Raw genomic sequence first — 26330 nt, forward strand, 5'->3', positions numbered from 1 at the left:
GTAAGTGGCAACATCCCCACAATTCTTTTCAAGTGGATATGCCTTCCAGTCTCACCCACTAGAATTTGTAAATTGCAGTATGTGCCATAAGGTAATTAGTTATTGTCAATTAGTCAATTATGCATTTCAATTTTTGTGTATGTAATGTCTGCCTGTTCAAGTAGACCACCAGCACATGGACTAGAATTGTGCTATCTGCCACAGGCAATCTTGAAAAAAATTGTGGTAGTGTTTGCTGAAACATCCTTTATTTTATTCCCCCATAAAGGGAAGGCATTTTGTCAGAGCCCTTTATTTGTTACTTGACTGTCATGCCTTGCTCTTAAAAAGGCCCTGGACCACTTTTTATTGAAGTGGAGACATCCATTTGAAGTTAAGATAGGCTGTTTCAGAAAGACTTTGCCCCAAAAAGTACTTCAATGCATTCAGAAGAAGCGGAGTTATTGGGAATCATACACCACCTTCGCTGTGCTTCGGCCTCTTCTTCAATACCTTATACTGTGAAGGGTACGGCAGAGCAAAGTGTGCCCACAATGTTCCACCTAGTGGATGTTGCTGTGGCATGCAGTTCAAATTTTACTTTGGATGCTCACATAGATGCCACTACTTCTGCTTTTCGCATCTACGACGTGCCAAACATGAGCCAGGCGTAGTCTGCTCAGCCAGCAGACTCAACGCGGCACCCTGCCAGCAGCCGTGATATCTATACTACATAGCAAGCAGCAGCTACATGCAACTGTAGTGCGTATGTGCAGCATTTGCTTTGTGCATGACAAGGCATGCTCGCACTTGTATGCTCCAGTTTGACTATGCTATGTGGTGCAAACCGGCTTTGTCCTGCACCAGCTTGACTGACAGATAGTAGCCACATTTAACTTGCTCATTTTGAACTGCTATCAGTAGCTCAATATGAAGCAAAGTCTGGCAAGCGCGCCTGTGGTCCGACCTTAAGTTTCCCGTGGTACGAGGCTAGTTGAGTGCTCAAAATTAGTTGAAATTAGCAGGACCCAACGGCTATGATGCAGATAAGCAGGGTGGCCAATGTTTAATTGCTATGCAGCTGGCCGCAGCTGAGTGTGAACGCTTCTTCTGGAAGTACGTAGTTATTATAGAAATATGAAAGCAGATTTTCGTTTACTTGACCCTGTTCATTAAAATTCGTCAATGAATATACACTGTAAGAGTACAAAGAAGCGCGCTGATCCAAACACTTTTCTTGATTGATGTCAGCTATGGCCAATAGGAGCTGTGATCTGCTATATTACAAAATGAAGTGTCCTGTAAAGAATGAGGATTAGGCTTCTGTTCAAAACAGAGCATTTGCAAGAAAGGAGAGCTCCATGCGGTGCGCACGACTTCAAAACTTGGCCAAAGTGTTCGCAGCAGTGTGTGCTATCTGCAGACTAGCTTTCTTCACTAAGCCCGAGGGCTAATGCAGGACTCATTTAATGCATGTTAGGTCTTATTGAAAGGACTGAATGGTCATAAATGTGCTGTTGCATTCATTTTGCTAATGATTTGAACGGCCGAAATTTTGGAAATGCTTTATCTCAAGATTCAGTGCTATATACTTGTAAGCTTAGTTATCTAAGCTTAGCACTAAGCTATCTTTAACCTCCTGAAGAGCCGTTTCTCTGATAGTTATAGAGGCCTATGTTGTTATGTTGGTCAACGTAGCATATTTGTACTTAAGATGTATTACTATTGTCATTGTCCACAGGCTGCAGAGGAGATGGTTCGCTTTCAGCTACGTCATGGCAATGACTTGCTTGGAATGGATGCACTTCGTGAATGTGATGTAAGTTATTCTTTTGCTTCTAAACTTGAAAGATAGTATCATGAACTTATAAAATTGGCAACTTAACTGCATAGAATTTTTTAATGGCAAGCATAATAAAGCTGGCTAACATACCTATATTGCTCTCCCAAAGTGATGTGTGTGGGCAATTCTCTTAAAATAATCTGTAAACATTTGGTTCCTTATTTTCATCAAGGAACAGAAAAGAGTGAACATCATGAGCTCTAAATAGGGCTCATGATGTTTTCTGTGCCTGCCTTTCTTTTGTCAATGGCTTTCACACTTCGTGCTCTAACTTTTTATTAGGTTGACTGAGTACATGTGTAGAAGTGACCTGTCCCTTGCGCCAATAAACAATATAAAAGAACATATTTAGCACTACGTCAGTAGCAGTGCTTGAAAACCTCGAAGCTTGTTGTACATAACTTTCTGGCAAATTTGTTGCTTCTACTTTTTGCCATGGTAGCTGTAGTAGTGTAATTGTATCATTGTGTTTTGTTTCCAGGTGAATGTGAAGGAGCAGGGACGGCTACTTCGTCAGGATGAGTTTCTTGTCTGGCAAGGGCGTTCTCGCAAGTCTCTGCGGCACGTGTTTCTCTTTGAAGACCTCATTCTCTTTAGCAAAGTTCGCAGAGATCCTGAGCACAAAGGCCATGATATTTACCAGTATAAACACAGCATAAAGGTGTGTTGCTACATCTGTTTTTCTCTACTTTGGCAAGGTGTGAAAACTGAGTGTACTTTCATCACTATGTGTGATTGAGTTGATTGTTACGCATTGTGCCAGCTCTTGCTGCAGTGTTCTTGTTGAGGTGTATAACAAGCAAAGGCACTTAAAAGAAAGCTGCCTTGATTACTGCTTGTCATTACTCTTTGTCAAGCTGAGCAGTTTGGGGATCTTTGTTTAGTTTCTCACAAATTCAGTACTTTTGTTAAGCTGAAGTTCTCTCAAGATCAACAGACCTTTAAGGTCCCTTCATGGTTGCCTTAACTGGTGTCCACTGTAATTTGTACGAATGTACCAGGTTCAACAAATATGTTTGAGGGTCAAATAACCACGACTGAATGCGCTTCCTTTTACAGTTGGAACTCTTATTGTATAATGAAACTGAATGGCAACTTATTGAAAAGCTCTGTTGCAAGGATGTAATTGCTGTATAAGTGCAAAACTTGAAGCCTCCCTCCTCCTGCACCTTCCCGCTCCCTCTTTTTTAAAGTGAAGCTTTCTTTGCCTCTTCCTTTGGCTTTTTCACTGCTGCTGCTGCTGCTGCTGCTGCTGTCTGGCACAGCGCATCAGAGGGTGGGTCAGTGTGTGCGTATACATCACAGGAGCGCAGTAGAGGGGGAAGGTGATGCAAAAAAGTCATTTGTACTTTGCACCACGTCGAATGTGCATATCCCCCCCTGGAGCTTCATGGGTGTGGCCAGATTAGGTTCTTGACAGCTGTAATTATCCATGAACCCCTGCAAAACCACTGCACAAATTGCAGCTCTTACCTTTCTACTAATGTGCAAGTCAAGAGGGAAGCCAGGTAGAATGGTAGAGAGAAAGGGTGAGAGGAGGCAGAGAATGGGTAGAACCAACGCAGTCGTGAAAGGAGTGAATAACAGCCTTGCCACTGCGTACCCAAAGTTCCCATACAAAGAGGAAGGGATAAGGAAGGGAAGGATACAAATCGAATAGTGCCGGAAGCGGATCGAATTGAATATTGAATACTTTTTGAATAGTTTTCTAATAATAAATTGCCATCATCACAATTAATATAAAATAATGTTCAAATCCCCGTATTCTTAAGGTTAGCAAGTTTCTGTGATTACATACTACGTTATGAAGTGGTGTTAATAAAAGCACAAATGGAGCGTTAGTAGCAAACAGATAGTTTCTTTGCATGCACAGGGCTCTTCAGAGAGTGCGAATGATTGCTGTACAGCCAGCCTATAAAGTATGGCTACCTAAGTGATATAGCCTGCTCCACTATGCAAGTTCTCATGTTTTATATCTATACTACGACTACAAGGGTGAAAATTTACCATAATTTTGCTCCAGTTTTATGTTTATTTGGGAGCAGTTTGATGTTTTGAAATTATTTAAAAAGTATTCCCAAGATATATTTGCGTTTACAAATAGTGACTATTCGTTTCAAAGACCGAATGGAATAGGACACCATTCGATTCGTTATCCAAATGTTTCGAATGCAGTAGAACCTCGTAGATAAGTTCCCATTATGTACGTTTTCTCGGTGCCAACGTTCGCAATTGGAAAAAAAAAAAAATGACCCAATAGAGTTTCGCTCATTTTTGACCGGTTCACACATTCCCGAAAGACACGAGTTTTCGGCACCAACGTTCAGTACGTCACCAAACTGCGATCGTATGATGCGTTTTCCGGCCACTAGATCCCATATAAACAAGAAAATGCGCTAAGCGCGCGCGATCGAGAAAGGTATATGGCTGCACGCTGCGGCAGCTTCACAGCAATACTCGTCCGCCCGTCTTGCGTGAAAACGCCGGCGCGCACTCAGTTTCTCATCGTGGTACCAGGAGATCTTCTCCTGGGTCGTCGCACGCGGCATTCACAGATATCGCCGCCGAACCTACTGCGATAAGCATCTTTGCCTATCTGTTTCGCAGCGCATGGTGCCCTCGGAAGCGTAGCCCACGCTTTTAATAGGCGATAACCGAAACACGCCGCCGTTCCTTGCATCAGACTGCGATCGTATACGTTTCCCGGCCACTAGATCCCATGTGAACAAAAAAAGGCGCGAGGGTACGAGAACAGTATATGTAGCCGCCGGTCTCGCGTGAAAACGCCGGCACGCACAGTTTCTTATTCCGGTACCAGCAAATCTCCGCCCGGGCCGTGGTACGTGACATTCACAGCTATCACCGCCAATCCTATTGGGATAAGCATTTTCACCTATCTATTTTACAGTGCGCGGTGCGTAGTGCCATTGGTAGTGTACTGCACGCTTTTAGTAGGCGGCAATAATCCAAACGCGCCGCCGTTCCCTGCTGCAGGCGGCGCGATGTGGGCATCACGTTTCGCTTCGGTGGCATCCGTGCCCACCAGCTTGATTTCGTTTCGGTTTTCCGTCGTCCTCTTAAACCAACAGGCAATAGGAAAACAACAAACGTGTGTCAGGCCGCCGGAGCACCACCAGATCGACGCGCGTCCATGTCTTGTGCTGCAACGGTCTGTGCGATGCTTCGCATTATGTAGATGTCAACAATAGTTGAGTCTGAAATTTTTTAGTTGCTTTGGGTCGTACGTTTTCTCGGTGAGTACGTTTTCTCTTGCATTTTTTTTTTTAACTAATGAACAAGGTTCCACTGTATTCACACACCCGCTGATGTCTGTACACTTTTATCTAGGAACTTCACAGATCTAAAAATTTTGTTGAAAAGTTTTTTTCCTATATTTTTCAAAGAAACGGCTACAAGTAGGACAATGTACATGATGAGCTTTCAGTGGAGTATAAAAGCAGAGGTCCTTAAGACAGTTCGCTTAAGGCAATGGTGGTAGCATTCTGTTTTCTTGTTGAATAAAAAGTTATTGTTTTTAGTTTCATATTTCACTTCTGCAATAAATATTTTATTTTCCAGACAACAGACATTGGCCTCACAGAGCAAATTGGTGAGAGCCCAACAAAGTTTGAAATCTGGTTTCGCAAGCGCAAGTTGAATGATGTGTACCTGCTTCAAGCACCTAATCCTGAAGTGAAACGGGCCTGGGTGCACGACATCTCTAAGCTCCTCTGGAAGCAGGCGCTGCGAAACAGAGGTACACTATAATCCATGCTCAAAGTTTTAGTTAATAGTTGAAGAGTTTTCAAGTTAGCTGTCAAGTTTGCAGTGCAAGTATTGTGTGATTGGTTCTTTTCATGTTTAGTAAAGCTCTTTTCTGTCAAAATTTTATTTGTGGATGGCTTCATAATCCTATTGTGGTTAAGCTTGACAAACAAATCTGTGTTAATCCAGAGCAAGAACTTGCAAAGAAAGTTTTCATGTGTCATAAGTATGAGTACCGTCTAGTGCGGAATATAGGTCGAGGTTTTTTCCAAAAAATATTACTAAAAAGTCACCCCTCGACTTATATACCGGCCCTTGGCACAACATGAATAGTCGTCTGGCAACATGTAGGAGTGCAGACCTTTCGGCATCCGCATCGTTATCGCCTCCTTGGTGACCGACGCGGTCTACGCAGTTGAACCGATGCCATCTTCCCTTTTGTGCAGCGATCGTTCCTGGTGTAGCTAAATTTCCCGACAACCTGCAAAATGAGTACGAGTACTCGACGTCAGTTCACCGCGGCGTTCAAGAAGAAAGTAATCGAATGTGCTGAAATGCATGGGAACATGTCTGCCCAGCGGCGATTCGGCGTGTCGGAAAAAAGCGTCCGGTACTGGCGAACGCAGAAAGTTAAGCTGTCTGCCTGCAACGCGCGGAAGACGTCCTTTCGCGGGCGCCGCGCGGTGCACCCGGAGCTCGAAGACAAGGTGGCGGATTTCGTTCGCGAGCATCGTGCCAGATCATTGCCAGTGACAGCGGAACTCATCTGCATCAAAGCTATTGAGATCGCCCGAGAATCCGGACTGCCCAAGGAACAATTCAAGGGCTCCATTTATTGGGTTCGTCGCTTCATGCGACGCAAGGGATTTGCACTTTGATGGCGCACATCAATCTGCCAGAAGCTGCCAGAGGCATACGAGGACAAGCTGGTCGAATTCCAGCGCTATGTTATCCGTCTCCGGCAGCAGCATGGCTACATGTTGGGATAAATCGGCAACGCTGATGAAACGCCGGTGTGGTTCGACATGCCGTCGCCCACCACAGTGTGCGAACGCGGCGCAAAAGAAGTCAAGCTTCTTTCTACGAGGAACGAGCATTCGCGCTTCACTGTGATGCTCGCGTGTACTGCAGACGGCAGAAAGCTGCCTCCGTACATAATATTCAAGAGGAAGACGCTGCCGAAAGAGGTTTTCCCACGGGATGTTGTCGTTCGCGTGAATGAAAAGGGCTATATGGACGAGGCCCTCATGCTCAATTGGATTAAGACCGTCTGGAATCGGCGACTCCTGCGGTGTCCGAGCATGCTCGTCTTGGATGGCTTTCGCGGGCACTTGACAGCAGGTGTGAAGCAGGCACTCCGCGACGGGAGGACGGAACTCGCCGTCATTCCGGGAGGCATGACCTCAACCCTTCAGCCACTGGACGTCGTGCTCAACAAGCCCTTTAAAGACCATGTCCGTGAACAATATAATCAGTGGATGGCCGGCGACAACCCGACGACTCCAACCGGCCGGCTGCGCAGGCCGCCTCTCGCCACTGTGGCCACATGGGTGTTGCAGGCTTGGCGCTCGCTGCCCGATGATATGGTGGTGCGGGCATTCAAGAAGTGTTGCATTAGCAACTCCTTGGACGGCACCGAGGATGACATGTTGTGGGACGCAGCCAGCGAAAAGCAGTCGTCTTCGGACGAGAGTTCAGACAGCTCAGATGTATGAGCAAGTGACGACTCTGGTGGCACCACTAAATAAAACAAAGTTTTGTGCCTTATAATTTTTATGTTGACTTCTTTGCTTCTATGTAAGGGGGTCGACCTATATTCCGCCTTGACCTATATTCCGCATTATACGGTAGTTCTATATATATGTGTAGACTGACCAAATGCTAGTACATTCTACAAGTTCATTTGAAAAGTACTGCTGTCTCAAGATGCCTGCCGTAAAACCTAGTTAATTCGATTTCATGGTATTGAAAAAAAAATTTCAAATTAACTAAATGTTGAATTATCGAGAATAACGAGAAAAATAAACAAATACATACTACATCAACATGCATTTATTCACTGAATAAATTGGCAAATCCTGTTTCTATTTTGCACAAGAGCAGTGCGCAAGCTGCAGTTCTCGTCATCTCATGATTGATTGGCAGGCAGTGGTGAAGGCCTCGTGACTTTCTTTGCACTGTGGCCACAGTGGAAGAGTTGTGTCTTCCTCTGAGGCATATTTTTCAATACTGTGTGCACATCCCGATTATTTTTTCACCAATGAGTTGGCCAGCAACATATTGTTCCATCCATCGCAGTGTAGCCGGTGGGTTTGATGATGGCAGGCGGGCCAAAGTAGAATCACTCTTCATCCTTGACAGCTTTTGCATTGTTTGTGTCGTTGCATGCATTGCACTGAGTAAAATGAAGCTATGCTCGCTGCAATCGCTGCAGACGAAACCGTGGTCTCTATTGATGCGATCATGGATGGCAACTACGCAGTTCTGAAAGCATGTGGCTAACACACGCATAGAGTCCAAACTAAACTACTGCTTGCTGCAACCGTTGCGGATGAAACCGTGGTTGCCATCGACACAATTATGGATGACGCCTATAGTCAAATGCCTTTATAATGAAGTGCTTGGAAAAACCAAGATCCTTCATTATGAAGGTCACGATGTTGTTAAGATCTTGCACCGTACTGCTCACAATAGAGCAGGATGAGCACTTTCAACAAGAGAAAACCTTTATCAGACATAGATTCAAGAGAGACTTGGTCAACTAAGCTGCTAATTTTTTTTGCGCACTTCATCTGACAGAATGTGCGACTGCAGTGACCTTATTGCACTGAGGTACACTGCATGCTCCACGGCAAAAAATGGGAGCGATGCAAGGTAAAGCTGGGCCACTATCTAGTACGCGTTCGGAAAGCCAACGTTTGGTTTCGCCTTACGCGATTGGCCTAGATTGACATAGGCTGCGATATCGGCGCAGCTTGGACAATCGAGTGAGGCGAAACCGAATGTCAGCTTTTCAAACGTGTACAAAAAGCGGCCCTGCTGATCATTTAAACCCGCTGTCGCCTGTCTTCCCATGAGAATCCTCGGTTTGTTTACAAGCATTTGATTATAGTTTCCTTCATTGACATTCGCATCCTTTCTGTCCTGGATGGCTTTTGAAGACGTCATGAATTCCAATTATATTGTTACGTAGTCATCAACTGCAACATAGTCGTGAGCCGCCGCACCTGCTGTTGTGTTACAACAAGCAGCGTACAAGTTGAGCAATTCCTGGAGCAGTGCAGTAAGACTGTAACTCTTGCTTACTTCAGCATGATCGTCAAGTGCATTGCCAGGGCTGTCATTAATGCTAGTGCAGAGCATAGCTTAGTGGTATTTGCAATGGTGGCAGCGGTACGAGGCGTTCGTCATAAATCAACAAATCAGCTGTTGGGGAGGCCTAAATTCCTTAGTTGGACAGGCAAATTCGTTGTGATGGTCTTCGCTGTAGAGGCATTCACACTACATATAAAAGATAGTAGTAATTCAGCCAAGACATAATAAATATTTCATTGCTCAGGTCATTTCATAGCAGAGGCATTTGTTGTAAAGGTGTTCGACTGTGCACATGCAGCCAACATGGTATCATGCAAGAATAAAGGTTATAAAGGCATATTTTGGGCACTAAGCATTTCAGTGTTCCTGTCGTTCCCTTACAGTTTCAGCTGATGACTTTGGAGATGTGGACTCTAGCGCTCTGTTCCAGTTGGACACTAGCGCCGCTTTTGATCTTTCGCGTTGCACTATGCTCATTGCAGTCTGAGGGTGGTTTGAATGAACCAGTGCGTGGTCAAATATATTCGAATTAACGAGAATTTGAAGCCATTAAATAATGCATATTAATATTAATTAGGCTTACTTAATTTCAGTATTTCGTGGTTATTTTTAACATTCAAAACAAGCACTAAAAGACCACTTGTTTTCTGCAGGGAATACGTTGCTTTTCACAAATGTCATTTTCTACAAAAACTTCCTACAAAATGCTCAGGCCCAGTATAGACGTACCTGGACAATGCCTGCATCTGCGCCTCAGTCACACAATGAGAGACATGGGTATAGCATATCAATACTTACAGTAGCTTACATTAACAAGAAACATGATATGGCTACATTTGGTAGCACTTTCCCAACTAGCAGGACTTAAGTCACTGCTGGCATTGTGCTCTTATACATTTGGTATCATTATGCTCTTATAGCTCAGTATGATTAATGTGGACCCACTGCGGTAGCACAGTGGCAATGGTGAACTTGAGGTCACATGTTCGATCTCAGCTGTGGTGGTTGCATTTTGAGGGGAATGAAATGCAAGAACTCTTGTGATTAGATTTAGGTTAACGTTAAAGAGCCCTAGGTGATCAAAATTAATTTGGAGTCTCCGCCATGGCATGCCTTATAATCAGGTCATGGTTTTGGCATGTGGAACACCAGAATTTAATTTCTTTCTTAATGTGGTCATTTTTCTCAATGGGGATGCTTGGATAAAGAACATGCAATGCCTGATTGCAACGTTCTGAGTTGCAGCAAAGATGACTGTTTATTTCTCTGTAAATATATTTTCTGGTTTGTAGCTCAAGAGTACCTGTGCACACGAACAGTGGTTGATCACTTGGGTCTTCACTTTCAGAGATGCGCCTTGCAGAGATGTCGTCCATGGGTATCGGCAACAAACCTTGCCTTGATATTCGCCCCAGCAGTGACCAAATCAACGACCGCTCCATCACTTTCCAGCAGCTTAGCCGAAGTATGCAATAGAATTTCTACTTTGTTCCTTGATGTCATGTGCTGGTTATTTGCAAATTGTAACTTTTTCATTATCCTTACTGATTTTCACTAACTGGCTTACATGAATGCATTAACCAGTAGCCTGCTCACTTAAGTCCTTTAGTCTTAGAACAGAGCACTGTGTCCGTGTGTGTGTAAAAGAGAGAGAGAGGCGGTGGAGAGTAGCATGGTACAACAAAATAATAAATGCTGTGTGTACGCTGAGGAACACTTGCTTTTTGAACATTATAGGTGCTAGTGTAAAAGTGTTGGGTATTTTTAGCAAGGAAAGTCCCATTCAGTGTTGATCATTGCTAACAGTGAAGCTTTTTAATGTTTTGTTGTGTGTTCTTGTGTTGGTGTACCTATATTGTTCCTATACTTGGTCTTGATGTAATGGTGCCTCAAAAAAATGTCTGCAATTTTAATATTGCTGGGAGCTTCTCTCCTGCTTATTGTTTCCTGCTATATAAAGACTGTAGCTAGAACATTATCAGTATTATCAGCCATTAGTTTCAATGACTCCCATCTTGGTAGGGTGAAAAAGGGGAGGCTCGCTGTTGCTTGTTCTTCAGAGTAGCTGACTTCCTTTGAAAGATGTGTGACACTCTAGCCACACTAGCCAATGTGACTGCAAATGTGGCATTCTGCTGCTAAGCACAAGGTCAAGGGTTTACCGTATTTACTTGTATTTACTTGCATTCTTGCACTTGCATAATGCTCGTGCCCGCACATTGACCATCAGAAATTGGAATTTTGTCTTTCCCCGAGTAATCATTGCATCCTCAAAAATTGCTGCAGCAACTGTCTGCTGCTCCTACCCAGTCATAATGATAGTGTATAGCAACCGAAGCACACTATCGGTGTGCGCAACCACAATCCAATCGAAACCACAAGTGGTGAGGTTTCCACGATTCTGTCAAGTTTATGTTGCACATAGATAGCCAACACCGTCATTGTTTGTCGTGTCACTTTGCGATAAGGCAGTATGGGAGTTTTATGGCTAGTTTCAAACTAAAGGCCGACAACGGTGTGAACAGTTGCGACATGATGAGCCATGAGGAAGTGATAGCGACATTAGTATTGCCACTGACTCTGAATAGGTTGGCCAAGAATCACATTATTTATTAATTTGGTGACTCAAGGTTCAGGCACTTTCTACAAATAAAGGGCGTTTGCGATTCCTGCTAGTGCAGTTCCTGTGCTCTTATTACAAAGTTAAATGTTTCTGGGTAGTAATATTTTCTTTGAGCTTACATTTGCTGGCGTGATAACCACCTTTTACAGAGACTCCATTTGTAATTCTTTTCTTTAGCACCGAGAAATTTCCCTTTGAATATTTTTCCAGCGTAATTATCGTACACCCCAACTTTGGATAAGGTTTCTGCAAAAGAAAAAGTGCGAGCATATGTGAGTAAATACGGTAATTCCTGACTGCAGTGGCTGCATGTAAATGGGAGAGAACACTAAAATGGCCACCTACTGAAATTTGGGTGCACATTCACGAGCCTCACGTCAAAACTAGTAATTCAGGGCTCTTTTCTATGGCACCTTTCATTGCCAAACATAGTTTTGGGACTTAAAATGCACTAGTTGATTTGCATGTTTTAAAGTGCTCATCTTGTGCGTCATGGAAATAGATAAGAAGTATGAGCAGGACAACTACTGTCTACCTCCTGGGCTTTTATTGTAATCGTTTGAACATTTGAACAGGTGGAAAATGTAAGGCCTAGGCATCAGCTCGTAAATAGGGCAGCAGTTACAGGAAGCAGGAAAAGAATTTGCAGAGAAATTGAAGATTGCTTACATGTGGGAATGCGAAAAGCATTATAGTCACTTTGGTGAAATGTTTTTTTTTCTGCGCGTTCCTTGTCCGCACGAACTCTCACCTGTGTTTTAACTGCGCTTCGGCAAGGCCAAATAAAATGCACCAAGCATCTCAACACCCTCGCTTGCCCGCAAGGAGTTCATGACTCAAAGGACCGCTCAGCGGCATTAAATTTTACAGTAGTGCTTTTTATTTTATACACTCATGACGTGGTGTCATCTCCTACCCGTTGGCTGTGCTGTCATGTGCCCAACGACGCACGCACTAGGCACACATTGTCAACGAAGACCGTAAAGCTGCCTTGGTGTCGGGGGAGCGTGCTTGTCTCGCACCCCGGAGGCCCGGGTTCAGTTCCCACCCAGACCGAAATTTACCTAATATTCTTTTCAATTTACTTTCTTTAGAGGAATCTTGCTGATAAATTTGACGTCGATTCGAGTATTCTTTTATGTGGTTTTACTCTTTGCCGTCGGCCATTTTTGGTACCATCATTCGGTCACACAGCAGATTACAACACCGTATTTTCGCGTAATGGGACATGTAATGCTTTCACATTAAAAAAAAAAAGAGTATTCATTCCAAAAAGAGTTTCATTGGTAGACAACACTTGTCCCCTTCCCATCTGTCTGCATTGATATTGCATACTGAATGAAATGGAAAGAGTTTCCCTGTGGTGCCCCCTTTTCACTTATTTTTGACCTATTGTGTTGGCCACAATGAGGTACGCTAAATGTGCCTGGCTCTTTTGTTTGTGCAGCTGCACCTCGGCTGCGCAGTCCTCTGGGTCTCCTGGAGTTAGGCCGGGAAGGCGGAGCCAGCAAGCGGCCTCATTCCATCATCTCTGTGAGCTCTTCGTCCTCATCATCATCAAGCCAAGGCTCTCTCCACTGCGCCCTCAACCTGGGTTTTGAGGCTGGTGATAGCCCTCGACCTCTACAGCGATCATTGACCCATCAGTCTCACTGCTCTACAGGTAAGACATGGTTGTTATAGGGCAATATTGTTTTCAGGTTGGTGAGGTGACGCAACACAGTCATGTCTGGATTAATTCAAAACTAGATTATGCCAAGCAAGCAAGTGCATTTGATCAATAATAAAATGAAATTGACTGAAAAATGTCTTTAGTTAGCGAGTCAGTTATCAAGGCTCATTTTATGAATGGCCAAATCTGTTGCAACAGCTTTTCCTTCGAACATGGCACATTCCTTGTGTGGATTTCCCCATGGAGGTAGGAAAGAACGAGGCGAGAGCATCATGGAATAAAATTAATCCAGAAAATGTTGGCCTGATATGTGACCATGTCATGGTAAGCTTTAGTGTGATCCACCACTGCGCTAGCTGTGCCCTGCTCACACTCATTTGAAAAGACAACAGCTGTGACAGCACTGTGGGGTTGCTGCATTCGCATTTCCCATTGAAGATGATAAATGTATGCATTGCAATAAATGACCAAAGCATAACTGCAAGTCGACCTAGTTGGAACAGATTCATTATTTAAAAAACTTTTTGTGCGCAAACAAACAGGGACAAAGAAATGGAGCAACACAAGGACGAGCGCTTTCTAACCATCTTTAGAAAGCGCTTGTCCTTGTGTTGCTCTTGTTTGTCCCTGTTTGTTTGTGCACAAAAAGTTTTAAAAAAAAGTGAACCAAGTTGCACAAGCATATCAGGAGAACATGTGTGCACAGCAGTTGGCAGGGTACCCAAACAAGTGTGCATTAACTATAGCCTACCGTGAAGCAAACACACTGGACAGAGTTCGCCGAGCGCAGGGTCTTGTGTTGGACCGGCTTTTTGAGAGAGAAAAAGCGAAAGAAATGGCTTCACGAAGAGGTAGCTTGTGAAGGCTGACTGCACCATGTAATTCTCCCTCCTAGTTTATTTCCTGCCTCCATGGATTTCGCTCATGGCAGCCTTGCATAAATTTCTCAAGAAAAAAAAGAAAATTGCATATGCCAGTGTGGCATGTGTGGGCCTGTGTTCATAGCCAATGGACCCTTTTGTTCATACTGTCGGAATGATCACCTAACAGCCAGTCAGCATCTGTTCTGGTTAAGTAAGTTCCCTTGAAAGAGAGAGAGAGAAAAGAAGGAAACTTTCATTTCAAATGTCTTTTTAGTCGCTAAATTTCTCTAGAGTGGAAATTTAGGCTATTTGGCAATGATAATCTCAAACAAGAGATATATGATCAGTTCTTTCTATGTGTCTTGTATGTTATATCCCTCATTTCAAAGGGCCCCTCACCATGCCACATAGAAAATTTTGGTTATGCAGTTGAACTCCTCAATAACGAAAGCACTCAAGAATGAAATTCTCGCGGCAGCGAAAAAATCCGGCCGCTCCGGCGAACGCCCCAGGAGTTCAATGCATTTGCACCCTCTCAACAGCAAAGAGTTTTGAAGAAGCAGTCCCGCATTAACAGAAGTTTGAAATAGTGATCTGCAACATTTGTTAGGCACATGAGCCAGTTGGGAACCCAGAAGTATGAAAATTGCAGCAGCACACTAATGACTCATCTGACAAGTCGGGCACATAAGTTTCTGACAAGCATCGGCGCGGCCATTGCTGTTTACATTCAGTTGGATGATGATGATAGCAGTGTGCCTGTTTTGTTTTTTTCGGTCACTGAAAATGGCGTTTTGCTTGCCCATCTGTTGGCCACTACGTGGGTGCGTGGCTTTTCATGTGATGACACCGCTGGCCACGCTATCTCGCCGTTCGTTGTGTGAATGCCAAGTTTGCCTGTGCCTTGCTTATGACCTTGTTTTGTTTGGCCAGTCGCCAAGATGCCGCCTCTCAAAAGCACAAGTTTTCGATGCTTCAGGAGAAGTCCGTGATCATCGCCGACGCTGCAAAAGGCAGAAAGAAGTCGGATATTGTGGAGGAGCTCAGTATCTCGTGCAGCTCACTTTCTACGATTCTGAAATCCAAGAACAGCATCATGGCGCCCACACCTAGCACGGGACGATGGCAGTGCCGGCCTACGAAGACATCGACAAAGCTGTCTTCCAGTGGTTCCTCGATACGAGAGCGAACAAGGTGCCTTTGTCTGGAAGCCTTCTACAGCAGAAGGCTATTGACTTCGCATGCATTTTGGGGCACAGCAACTTTAAGACGAGTTCCAGATGTCTAAGCCGATTCAAAGCGCGGCACTGCATAGTCGCCAAGGTGTTGTCAGGGGAGTCGGCGAATGTTGACGCTGAAGCAGCATCATCCTGGATGCAGGAAAGTTTCGAAAACATACTGGACCTATACAGAGCCCTCTGAAGTTTATAATGCGGATGAAACTAGGTTTTTCTGCTAAGCAAGAAGCTAAGCTAAGCAAGAAGCGGGCGACTAGTCTTTTGTGCTTTAATATGGATAGCTCCGACAACGTTGCCTCCTCGTGATTGGCTGGAGCAAAAAGCCACAGTGCTTTAAAGGTAACTAAAAGCTGCCGGTCAAATTCATTGCCAACTAGAAAGCTTGGATGATGCGCTCGACATTCTCCAGCTGGCTGGAACCCTTTGATGCGGATATGAGGAAGCAGAGCAGATTCATCCACCTTTTTTTTAGTTGACTGTAGTGCTCACCATACCGAAGACGTCCTGACGAGTGTCTGCTTGATCTTTTCCCCCCAAACTGCACAACTGTTATCAGACCTGTGGACCAAGGGGTTATTAAAAGCATCAAGTCAGCGTACCAAGGGAGGCTCATCCGGCAGATCAAAATGAAGCAACATACAGAAATTGATCTTTTCATGGCGCTGGAGATGCTTGCCAGGGTGTGGCCTGTTACTTCGGCTGGCCTTGTCCAGAACTGCTTCAGGCACACCGGTTTCGCGGCTGGTCCCCATGCCTTGCCAGAGCCAGAATCGAGCGTTTCTTCAGGCGGTGACAATCTGCAGCCACTAACTCAAGCATTGAACGCGTTTTGCAGTGTGGATTGAATGGTGCCAGACGCTGTCGAACTGGATGATTTTTTGTGTGCGGACGCCGACTTGATTGTGCACGCGGAGTGCAGCGGCGACGATATTATCGACAATGTGTGCAAAGGACATGAGGAAAGTGACGACAAAGATGGCAAAAAGCAAACACAAGAAAGGCTATCGAGCTCGTGTAATGTGCTTGAAGCTTTGGACGCTATCCCAACTTTCCTAGGCATCCACAACGACAACAAAGCTATGCATAGCTTATCAAGCTGCGAGGCCCAAGTCGTGAAGCTTCTGCACAGCAAGGTGAAGCAGAGAAAAACAAGCAACTTTTTTCGTTAAATTTGGTTCTTGAAACTAATAGGCATGCCTATTTGTCAGTTTTCGCGACAGTGAAATTCTCGTGAGAACGAAATAAATTTCGTACCCCGGCGGCTTCATTATTGCGGGGTTCGACTGTATGTTGGAAGTTGTTACATGCCCTCTAAGGAGGGTTCTGCTGCAATAATTTTTCAAATTAGTTCGTTAATAACTGAGATAGAAATATTTCAGTGCCACGAACCCATGATTTCAGAAGGCGAGCGTCACCACCAACACAGGCACTCTATCCAGTTGCCCCTGTCAAGTCTCTGCTAGTGAATTTTCTTCCCTACGTTCTTCCATACTGGTGCTGGAGGATTGCGTGACGCACGTGTCACGGGCCCCACCTTTATTTTCTTTCTCTCGCTTTCATGCTGTGCGGTGCACTTCCACTGAAGGCCTCGCACTCGCGCTGTTGCATTTGTCTTGTTTCACGCAGCGCACGATTTTGCGCTCTGTGCACAAGAACACCTGACTAGCGATATAATTAAGTGCTACAAGAACACTGAGGCAGAGGCAGGCGGATCACAAAGCATGATCGTGCATGGGAACATGGCAGAAAGTGACATAGTTTCGTTGTACGACAAGCACACAAAAAGGAAGTACATCTCTCTTGTTATGGTACGAAGTAAAATGAAAACATGCTGACGTTCAGTTTGTAGGTTTTATTATTGGAGCTTGGCTCTTCGGCGCCTGTTCCTGCAGCAAGTGTCGGCATGGGCAGGAGCGGCGATGGTATAACCGAGCGAACGAGCACAGCGAAAGATGAAAGCGAATGCGAAGCGCCGTGGGGGGATGAAAGATGCGAGGAGGAAAGCGCAGAGGAGAGTGCAGCGGAATCATGTGGCGGAAAGCGGAGTAACGTACCGTATTTACTTGCATAATGATTGCACTCGCGTAATGATCGCACTCGCGTAATGATCGCACCCTTGAATTTTGTTGTCAAAATATGTTTTTTCCCCCATGTAATGATTGCAACCTGAACTTGCCGCAGTGATATGTTGTGTGCCAAGTCTAGCTAATGATGATCATGCTTACCATCTCTCAAATGCTGTCGAATGCTACGCGAACGACTTTTCAAGACATACCAAGTGGTCTGCACGCACCAAACATTCTTAAGCAGATGCCCCATTTTATTCCTTTCATTACTTTCCACACTTCTATTAAAAAAAAAAAAACAGCTGCAACCAAATGTGCCTTGGCTTTATTATTTGTAGGCTGTGTAATGGTTGCGGTCAACAACAACAAAAAAGGCGCCTTTTGATTCTTCTCGTCTGCACACGTGGGCACGCAACAAATCGCGAGCAGCAACATTAGTAGGCACGTTTACACTGATACATTAGAAGTGTACCCTTTTCATACGCCGACACTTGTAATACAGCTAAGATATTCACCCACCCTTAGCGGAAACGTGCCGTATTAGGATAGTAGTGAAGAGAAATGCTGCTGTTTCCGCAGCATACCCACCATGTGTTTCTATGTCACTGGCAGCTAAGCATGCCCATCTCTGTTTCTGTCCCCACAAAGTGGACATGGCTGCGTTAGTGCCACAGACTTGCCAATATTGACTATATTATTAATTACTGATATGGAAGAAACTGTTTCAATGCGTGTAAAAGAAAAAAAATTGCGTTCAGCACGTTCGGCTTGCTCCGCTGGCCGCCCTTTTTGTTTTGGTGTACCGCACTGTTACAGCAGTAGCCACCTGTTTGTTGTCCTTTTCTCATCCCACAGCAAATGCCGGATGCAAAAAAAAATTTCTTTTCACAGGAAATTTAACCTGCATAATGATTCACCCCTGAATTTGCGGCAATTTTTTTGACAAAAAAGTTCGATCATTATGCGAGTAGATACGGTATGATGAAAGCGTGAGAAGTGTAGTATGGCGACAATGGCTACGAGATGATGCTAGAGTGGCACGCATCGTCTGGGAGGTCTGTCGGCGGTGACTGTAAATTGTGCCCACGTGTCACCCACGTGCTGGCTCTCGCAATCTCCAGATTAGCGAGGCCCATCATGCCACACTTTGCCCCATTTGCAACATGCCACATTAGACAAATTGTCCGCGCCAGCCAATATATCGCGAAATGAAAACACGTATAGAGCTGCGCTCAAATTTTGCATTGGGGAGTATCGTAATTGTTGAAGTTTTGTTGTAAACTTTAATTCATATATTGAAGCAACAGATGAAAGAAATAACTGATGTTGCCTTGAGTAATTCTCAAAGTCACTTGTCACTGTGAGTGATGTCACAGCACTCCCATGTATGTAGGCGCACTTGCATGATATACGGTGACTCTATGGCTGGAAGCGCGGCAGTCGCGAGGAGAAGGGTAAACAATGTTTGGTTAGAAATTTATCATGTTTACTCAAATCTAACTTGCACTTTTTTCCCCAATATGACAGGTCCGAAAATTGTGTGTGCGTAAGAATCGAGTACGACGCTAAATCTGCATTGCCATATCGCCATCGGCATTTCAGAATGTCCCCCTCGTATGTGCTTCAAGCCATCTTCAAGCGTAGCTGCCATAGCTTCCTCCATATGCTGGTTTTCATGTTTCCTGCGTTTGCTCTATCAGCATGGAAGTGCCAACTGCAAAGACACGTCCAGTTCATGATGCCACAATTAAAGGGAGAGTGATCACGTGTGCGGAGACGGGACGGAAAGGGACCGCATCATTGGCATTTGGAGTTCCCACTAGTGTGCTGGACTGGCGCAAACAGAAGCAGCTTTCCACTCTGCCAGCAGTTGCATATGGCACGGTTGCACGCGGCCCCCATCTTGAAAGCGATCTGCGATGGGGACAGAGTTTATGCTATGGTCTGTGCGTCTAGGAGTGCCATGCTGTGTTCTCGTCGCTTAGTTCGCGTTGAAGCGAGAGGCAGCACGGAGGTCAATTCGCTTGCTCCTGCTACCGCAATTCCTCACTCCAGCGTTTTGGTAGTGAGTTTCCGCAGTCATCGAGTGAAACATGTTCGTGTTTGTTTGTGCGCGCATGACGCCATGCTTCTTAATTTAGTTAGTAAGTGAATGTCTACAAGATTATATGGCCGATAAAAGTACTATCCTTACTTCGTATAGCTGTCTGCCAATTTGCTATTGCAATTGATGCTTCGTCTTTCGGGTGAAACTGCGACTTTCTTTTATTCTTTGCAATTTTAGTGCATTGGGAGTGAACTTTGTTTTTCCAGATGAAAGTTATATTTCTGTATGAAATAATGAGGTGCGCGGTACCGTAAAGGAGTCTTTCTTTTTTAGGTCACGGCAAACATGCACATTACAATAGAGGGTATTTTTGGGTTACGGGAAACGGGTGTACGTTACAATCGAGGGTGCGTTAGAATTGAGTAAATATGGTAAGCTCTTTCCACGATGTGTAGTGATGTAATACTTTGCAGACATGATTGTTAGCACATGTAGCCTGGTGAGGGGCCCTTTATGCACTGTTGTTGGAAGACAAATTCCATTAAACTTTTATATCTAATTATATGCTATATGAAACTCGCGGGCATTTTTTTGCGAGTTTGATATAAATGGGCTTGGCTGCAATAGTTCTTTGCAATTTGTCAGGTAACAAACATTGATATTTGTGTGCAATTCTAAACTTTTGGGAAACACTGCTTAGAGAAACTCACCACAAGGGTAATTTTCCCCCACATTGTCTACTTCTAAGCTCCTTTTCTGCACTGTTGACAAAACGTTCTTAAACAAATAGAAATGGCACATATATTGTAAATCTTTCTGTAGCAAAGTGTGCTTATTATTTGGTGATGCTGTTTTTGACTATAGTTCAAGTTTGACGGGACCATTCTATGTGTATGAATTGCCCAGGTGTTTAGGTTAACTGGTGCTGAATTAATAAGGTTTCAATGCAGTATCGACGGGCTTGTGTGAGGCATCCAAAGGAGCGCCTCTTCTTTGCTTAACTGCCAAAAAAGAGTGGCTGAAGCGAACTTTGTGCTGCTCTTGCCTTGCAGAGAGTGGTTTCTGCACAGATGCCAGCACCGCTGGGGACTGCAGTGCAGATGCATCATTGCTGATGACGCGAAGGCACCGTAAAGCAGAACGCAGTGATTCATTGCTGTCCAACGATTCTCTTGCTACACATTCAGAAGAAGGATCCCACTGTGGAGAAGAGGTCGCCTCCTCACTGCACACCCAGGGCTTTTCACTGCATGAGTAAGAAATTATTTTTACCATTGTTTTGCACCATTTAGCTGTATAGTTTAACCTAGATTTAGCGAAACCTATGACATCATGAACATATTAAATTTGCTGATCTTAGTTCCATTGAAAACCATTTACTTTTTTCCCACTGTTTCGTTGTATCGTAAAAATCCGCATCAAAGTTTTCTTTTTCTAAATTTGACATGCATAATCTCTGTTGCATGTTATGGTCGGGTATTAAAGCTTTCCAAATTATTTCATGCATCTCACGATTTCAGTTTTGAAGTGTGGTGCAAAGCAGCAGGCACCTATAGCCATTGTCATCAGGTGCTACAACGGGAGTGGATATCCACATATGTCTATACCTGCTGCGTCAAAACATTTACCAAGGCCTGCATACCATTACGATTCCAGTGATCTCGCTGACCATCATCGAATTTCAGCGTTGTCAAGCTGCTCAATGTTAGCTCCACAGAGGCAGCAAGCATAGAGTGATTTAGAGTGCCGAAACTACCATGGCGCAACAGTTCTTCTGGGGCTGGCAACAGCAAAAAAAGTTATTTGCATGTGCAGCGAGAAGAGATGACCACCAAGTGGCCTTCTATGTCGGCAAAAAAGAAACGCCTTTTTGTGTGCTGGGAACAGACGGAAGTTCATGAAGTCTCTGTGGTCCCAAGAAAGCAGCTTCCCAAAAATTGGGGAAGACTGCAGCCTGCGCCTGCTTAAGGGGCCCCTCACCAGGCCACATAGCAAATTTCGGTTATACGCTTTAACTTGTTATGTGCCATCTAGGGAGAGTTCTGCCGCAATAATTATTCAAATTGGTTCATTAATAGCCAAGATAGAAACATTTCAGTGCCGTGAAACCACGATTTCAGGAGGCGAGTGCCATTGCCAAGAGACACTCGCTCCACTGTCCCCCCATCTAGCCTCCGCAAGTAAAATTCCTTCCCTTCATTTCTCACATAACAGAGCTCGAGGACCATCCGACGCATACATCATGAGCCCCGCTTTCATTTTTTTTCTTCTTTTGCTGCGCGGCACACTTTCGCTGATGCCATCGCACACGAGCTGTTGCGTTTGTCTCGTTTTGTGCAGCGCACGAGAACACCTGACTAGCCGTACAAGTCGCACACAAATACTAAGGCAGACACAAGCGAATCGCAGAGCACGATCGCGTGCTGGAACAAGGTAGAAAAGGACATAATTTCATTGTCTCCGCGTGTGACTGCACGACGTGGGAACAAGCAGACGAAATGAAAGTACATCTCTCTTGCTGCAGTGCGAAGTAAGACAAAAATGCACAGGCATTCGGTTTGTATGTTTTATTATTTCTCTAAACTCTAATTTGTCTATTGAAGCAACAGATTACACAAATAACAGACGTTGCCTTGAATAATTCTTGAAATAACATGCGACTATGAGTGACATCAGAACACTGCCAGGTACGTAGGAGCATTTGTGCGATATATGTTACTCTGTGGGCGTGAAGCCCATGAGGAGAAGTACAAACGGCGTTCGGTTTGGAGTTCCAGCTCTTTCCACGACGTGTAGTGATGTAACAGTTAGCAGACGCAATCGTTAACGTGCATTGTACGTACAGCACTTGTCAGCTCAATATGGCCAGACCTGGTGAAGGGCCCTTTAAAGCAGCAATTCTCTCTGCATCTTGCAACTTCTAATATTATTGGGATTGTATCAGAATTTGATGGTATTGTTCAGAACATTCTGGTTGTTCAGAGTGTAGCATCTATCATGTATATTCACTTTTAATGATTTTTCTCTGCTTTTTGCGTCAGCCGGTGCTTAGGAAAGGGCAGCTGAGGGGCTCTAAAGATGTTGTGCATCTTGAACATAGATTGTGGCCTGCCTCATTTTCTAAAGTTTGTGTGCTGAGAAATTTAATCCATAATGTTCTTGAATTGAAAGGAAATTTATTGGAATGTCTGCCATGACTTATTCTGTCCTTATTTGTCTTCTTGCAGCACTTGACTACTGCAACAGCGACAGCAAGAGGAGCAATTTTGAAAATGCTGAATTGCAGACCACACGATGATGCTTGTGTCTTTATTATTTTATTTTTGTCAAGTAACTTATTTCAACTGTAAAATGGGGCAAGCAATCGTGTGAAAAAATCAAAAGAATGAAATATGGTGGAGTAGAGCACCACTGTAACAACCAGCAAACCTCAGGGTCCTTCTTGTCTTGTATTACTACTACCATTATTCGTGTTGAGTATTTTTTTTATCACTTAGTGAGGGTTCATGTTTTTTTTTTTCATTTTTTTTCCTTAGTCCAATTTCATGCTGCCACGTCACCTGAACAGGAAGACATGAGCTTACATTGTACAATGTGCCATAGGAGTTGTGAAACTGGGTCTTCCTCCTCCTTAGCCCTCACACTCTGTAAAATTTACCTGAGATGTCACAAAAGCCCCCCTGACAGGAGCAGGTGCAAAATTTTCAGTTGTGTGCCGCACTGTAAATTCTTTGGAAATGGGGGCAGTGGGCGATGCTGGCCAATGCTTGATGCCGGTGTGTGTGCTCTCTGGATTGAGCAGGCGTTCCAACAAGCTGTCCGCTACGGGGGTTGTCTTGAAAGATTGCGCCAGCGCTATCAACTGGGTGACCTGAGTGTGGAAATGAGAGTTGTCTTTCCTTCCTCTTTATTTCTTCCCTTCTGGTTTCATTTTGCTTTGTCCTTTTTTTTTAATCTACTTGGCACCATTTTCTCCATCTGCATTTCATGGCAACATTGTCTGTGGTTCCCCTGCTGTTTGCACAAGTTTGCCTATATTCAAAACTGCCAGGAAAAGGAAAGAAAAAAAATGCTGTGGAACAAATTGAATTGGGCTTGTTTGTTTTCTCAGTTCTGTTCAATGCTCAGTTGTTTCTGGAAGTTTCCCTCTTCCTGTGTGTTCCTTTTTTCCCATTTCCCTTGCCTGGTGCTCCTTATGGAAGCACCTGTGTGTGTGTGTGTGTGTTACGTGTGTATGTGTGTGCATGCAAGTTGAGTGTGCGACATGTAGCATGCTGTTGCATTCAAGGGTGAATGTACTAGCATGGTTACAACGATACCTCTTATATTCCTATTATTATGTTTATTATTGTGGTTGCTTAGTTAAGCCTGATATTATTACAGCTGTCATGTTATTTAATTGCATAGAGGAGCAGTGCAGTTAGTTGGGAGTGTGCTAATCTTGTGAGATATCCTTAGAATGTTCCACTGTTTCAGATCTATCAAGTGATAAGCATGCTGAGAATTGTAAAATAGGGGATACTTCTAGCCGTAGAAAAACACTTATATTAGGAGCAGGCTGAAAAACTGCTGCTTCAAGCATTTGCTGTTCCCTCAGACTTGTACATAATTTGATTGTAAATGTCACAAATTCCAAATTTTCTTAATTGTTTCTTCTGGTCACTTATTCACTTGTGCCATTTTTGATTTAACTCTGTTATGAGCCTTACTGGACCTGTGTTGTGATGCTGTGTTTTCTTTTGTAAATCTTAACACAGTCGTTCTGTGTACCTATTTCCGGTTTGTATAAAATAAATGTTTTGCCTAATACTTAGTGCGTTGTGTTGCTGTGTGTCATTTTGTCAAAAGATTATACGCACAGACTTTTAGATACACTCAATTTAACTGGCTGCGGAAAAGATAAAAAGAGGTGTATCCAACTTGACCCTCTGTTGATGGCACATATAAGTACCTCAAACAAATATTTACTTCCTTTCTAAATATGCAAAACGCATAGGAATAAGCACAACAAGAAGAAAAAAAATATTTTGCGGAAACCTTTTGGCAGAAAAGTGGAAGTGAACTTCACCCCAAGTCACCTGTAGCTTCGTTTCGAATTTGTGCAGGAAGCTCTAGTCATATGTGAACCATAGGTGCTCATTTCATTTGCTTTGACATGTGTGTGACACCACTGTAGCCAGAGACCTTGCATCGGTCTGTCTCCTCTGACTGGGCTTTCAAAAGAAAGCATGTCGCGTGCCGGACTACTTCCACCTCGTCCCGTGTTCCTGCTCCAAACCAACAAATGATGCTTGCTGCCTGTCATTTCAGTGTTGGCTGAAGGCTTTTAGCCAGAAACTCTACTCAATACCGGAACTCGGCAAGAATTTGGGTAGGCAACATCCATTAATAAAGGATTAATGACGCTTGGAGCTACTGCCGTTTTGCTGCATTAGATGATTCAAGTACTGCTGAATCTACACTTGTGGGAGGATGCATTGGAAATGAACCAAAGCATGATCAGCGGTGTATAAGGGATGATTACTGATGAGCGAAGTAATGGTTGATTAGTGATTGGATTAAGATGTATTAAAGTCGATAAAGGTGAATTAGGGTGAATGAATGTGCATTAGGGAGGATTATAGCTGATTAAAGTGACTGAAGAAGGATTAGGGTGGATTAAGGAAGATTAGGGTCGAAGAAAGTAAAGGTACATTGCGGAGGGTTATGGTGGACTAGGTGGATTAAAGTGAGTTAAGCAGATTTATGGTAAATTAAGGAGGATTAAGGTGCAATAATGTGGATGAAGAAGTCGTATAGATTAAGGTTTAGTACGGTCGGTTTTACCTTATAATCCTCCTTTATACACCTTAATTCGCTCTAATCCTCCTTAGTCCTTGTTCAAGCACCTTAATCCACCCTAATTGTTCTTAACACTTTCATTAACCCCAATTTACCGTAATCCACCCTAATCTCTCTTAATGCTCTTCATCTACCTTAAACCTTTTTTATATACCGTAATCCGTATTCATGCACCTTAATCTTGGTTGATACACCATCTACCTCCATTAGCCCTAATCCACCGCAGTTTTCCCTAACCTACCCTAATCGGTCGTAAGCCTCCTTTATCAACTCTAATCCACCCTAATCGACCTTAATGCTCCCTAATGCTTAGTCATGACCCTAATCGACCTTAATCCTCCATTCACCTTAATCCTCTCATTGACATTAGTCCTTATTCATCCACATTAATACACTAGTCCAACGTAATACTCATTAATACAGTCTAATCCACCTTAATTCGATCACTAATGAATCTAACTTGGCTAATCGTTCTCTTACACAGGGGTGGACATGCTTTGGGTCGCCTCTGGCCTTCCTTGGGCCACGTGGCATTTTCTGCTCGCAACGCGACCATGAAACATGGAGATATAAAGGCTTTAGCCTTAAAACTAAGGGTCTAGCTAGCGCTCATCACCTGCAGTACCACGGGTATACTTGCCACAATTTTTTTTCGGGGCTTGCATTCATTGTATCTGACTGACGCACAGATCGACGTCAGCTAGAAATAATATAGCTCCTCAACAAGCCGCTATTTCAATTTTCAGTAAAACAGGCAACGGATCCTAACAATTGCGAAAAGTGCAATCGAGAGGCTATGTCTTCGCACGTAATTGTTCACAGCGGAAAGCAGAATCTATAGTGCTGCGTTTCCAACTGAATAACAGTTGACGACGTGCGAGGTGATGGAGCCGCCGCGGAATATTAATACTGAGGACAACCGCATTTTTATGTAACGTACAAATTGCCGCAACAAAAACGCTAGTGAGCAGGCCGGAAGAATAAAAGAAAATGCAGCATTATGGGATGCTTTGATACGAGCAATAAGAAAGACGCCTCACCTCGCAAACAACGAAAGAAAGTTCGGAACAAAGTTATT

At 43.9% G+C, this 26330-nt stretch overlaps 1 protein-coding gene across 7 annotated transcripts in view; it reads left to right on the plus strand.

Moving 5' to 3' along the window:
• LOC135900084 (puratrophin-1-like) overlaps positions 1 to 24224 on the plus strand; it is a 716878-nt gene extending 692654 nt beyond the window's left edge. For all 7 annotated transcript variants that reach the window (XM_070530832.1, XM_070530837.1, XM_070530833.1 and 4 more), the window contains 7 exons: positions 1721 to 1798; positions 2304 to 2483; positions 5402 to 5579; positions 10251 to 10367; positions 12973 to 13188; positions 20464 to 20665; positions 22639 to 24224. In XM_070530832.1, coding sequence (XP_070386933.1) covers positions 1721 to 1798; positions 2304 to 2483; positions 5402 to 5579; positions 10251 to 10367; positions 12973 to 13188; positions 20464 to 20665; positions 22639 to 22645 — 978 coding nt within the window. In that variant the 3' untranslated portion in view covers positions 22646 to 24224. The remainder of the gene's footprint in view (positions 1 to 1720; positions 1799 to 2303; positions 2484 to 5401; positions 5580 to 10250; positions 10368 to 12972; positions 13189 to 20463; positions 20666 to 22638) is intronic.
• The last annotated feature ends 2106 nt before the right edge of the window (positions 24225 to 26330 follow it).

This window comes from Dermacentor albipictus, chromosome 1 (genome assembly GCF_038994185.2).
Source record: "Dermacentor albipictus isolate Rhodes 1998 colony chromosome 1, USDA_Dalb.pri_finalv2, whole genome shotgun sequence".
In the NCBI taxonomy this organism is placed as follows: domain Eukaryota; kingdom Metazoa; phylum Arthropoda; class Arachnida; order Ixodida; family Ixodidae; genus Dermacentor; species Dermacentor albipictus.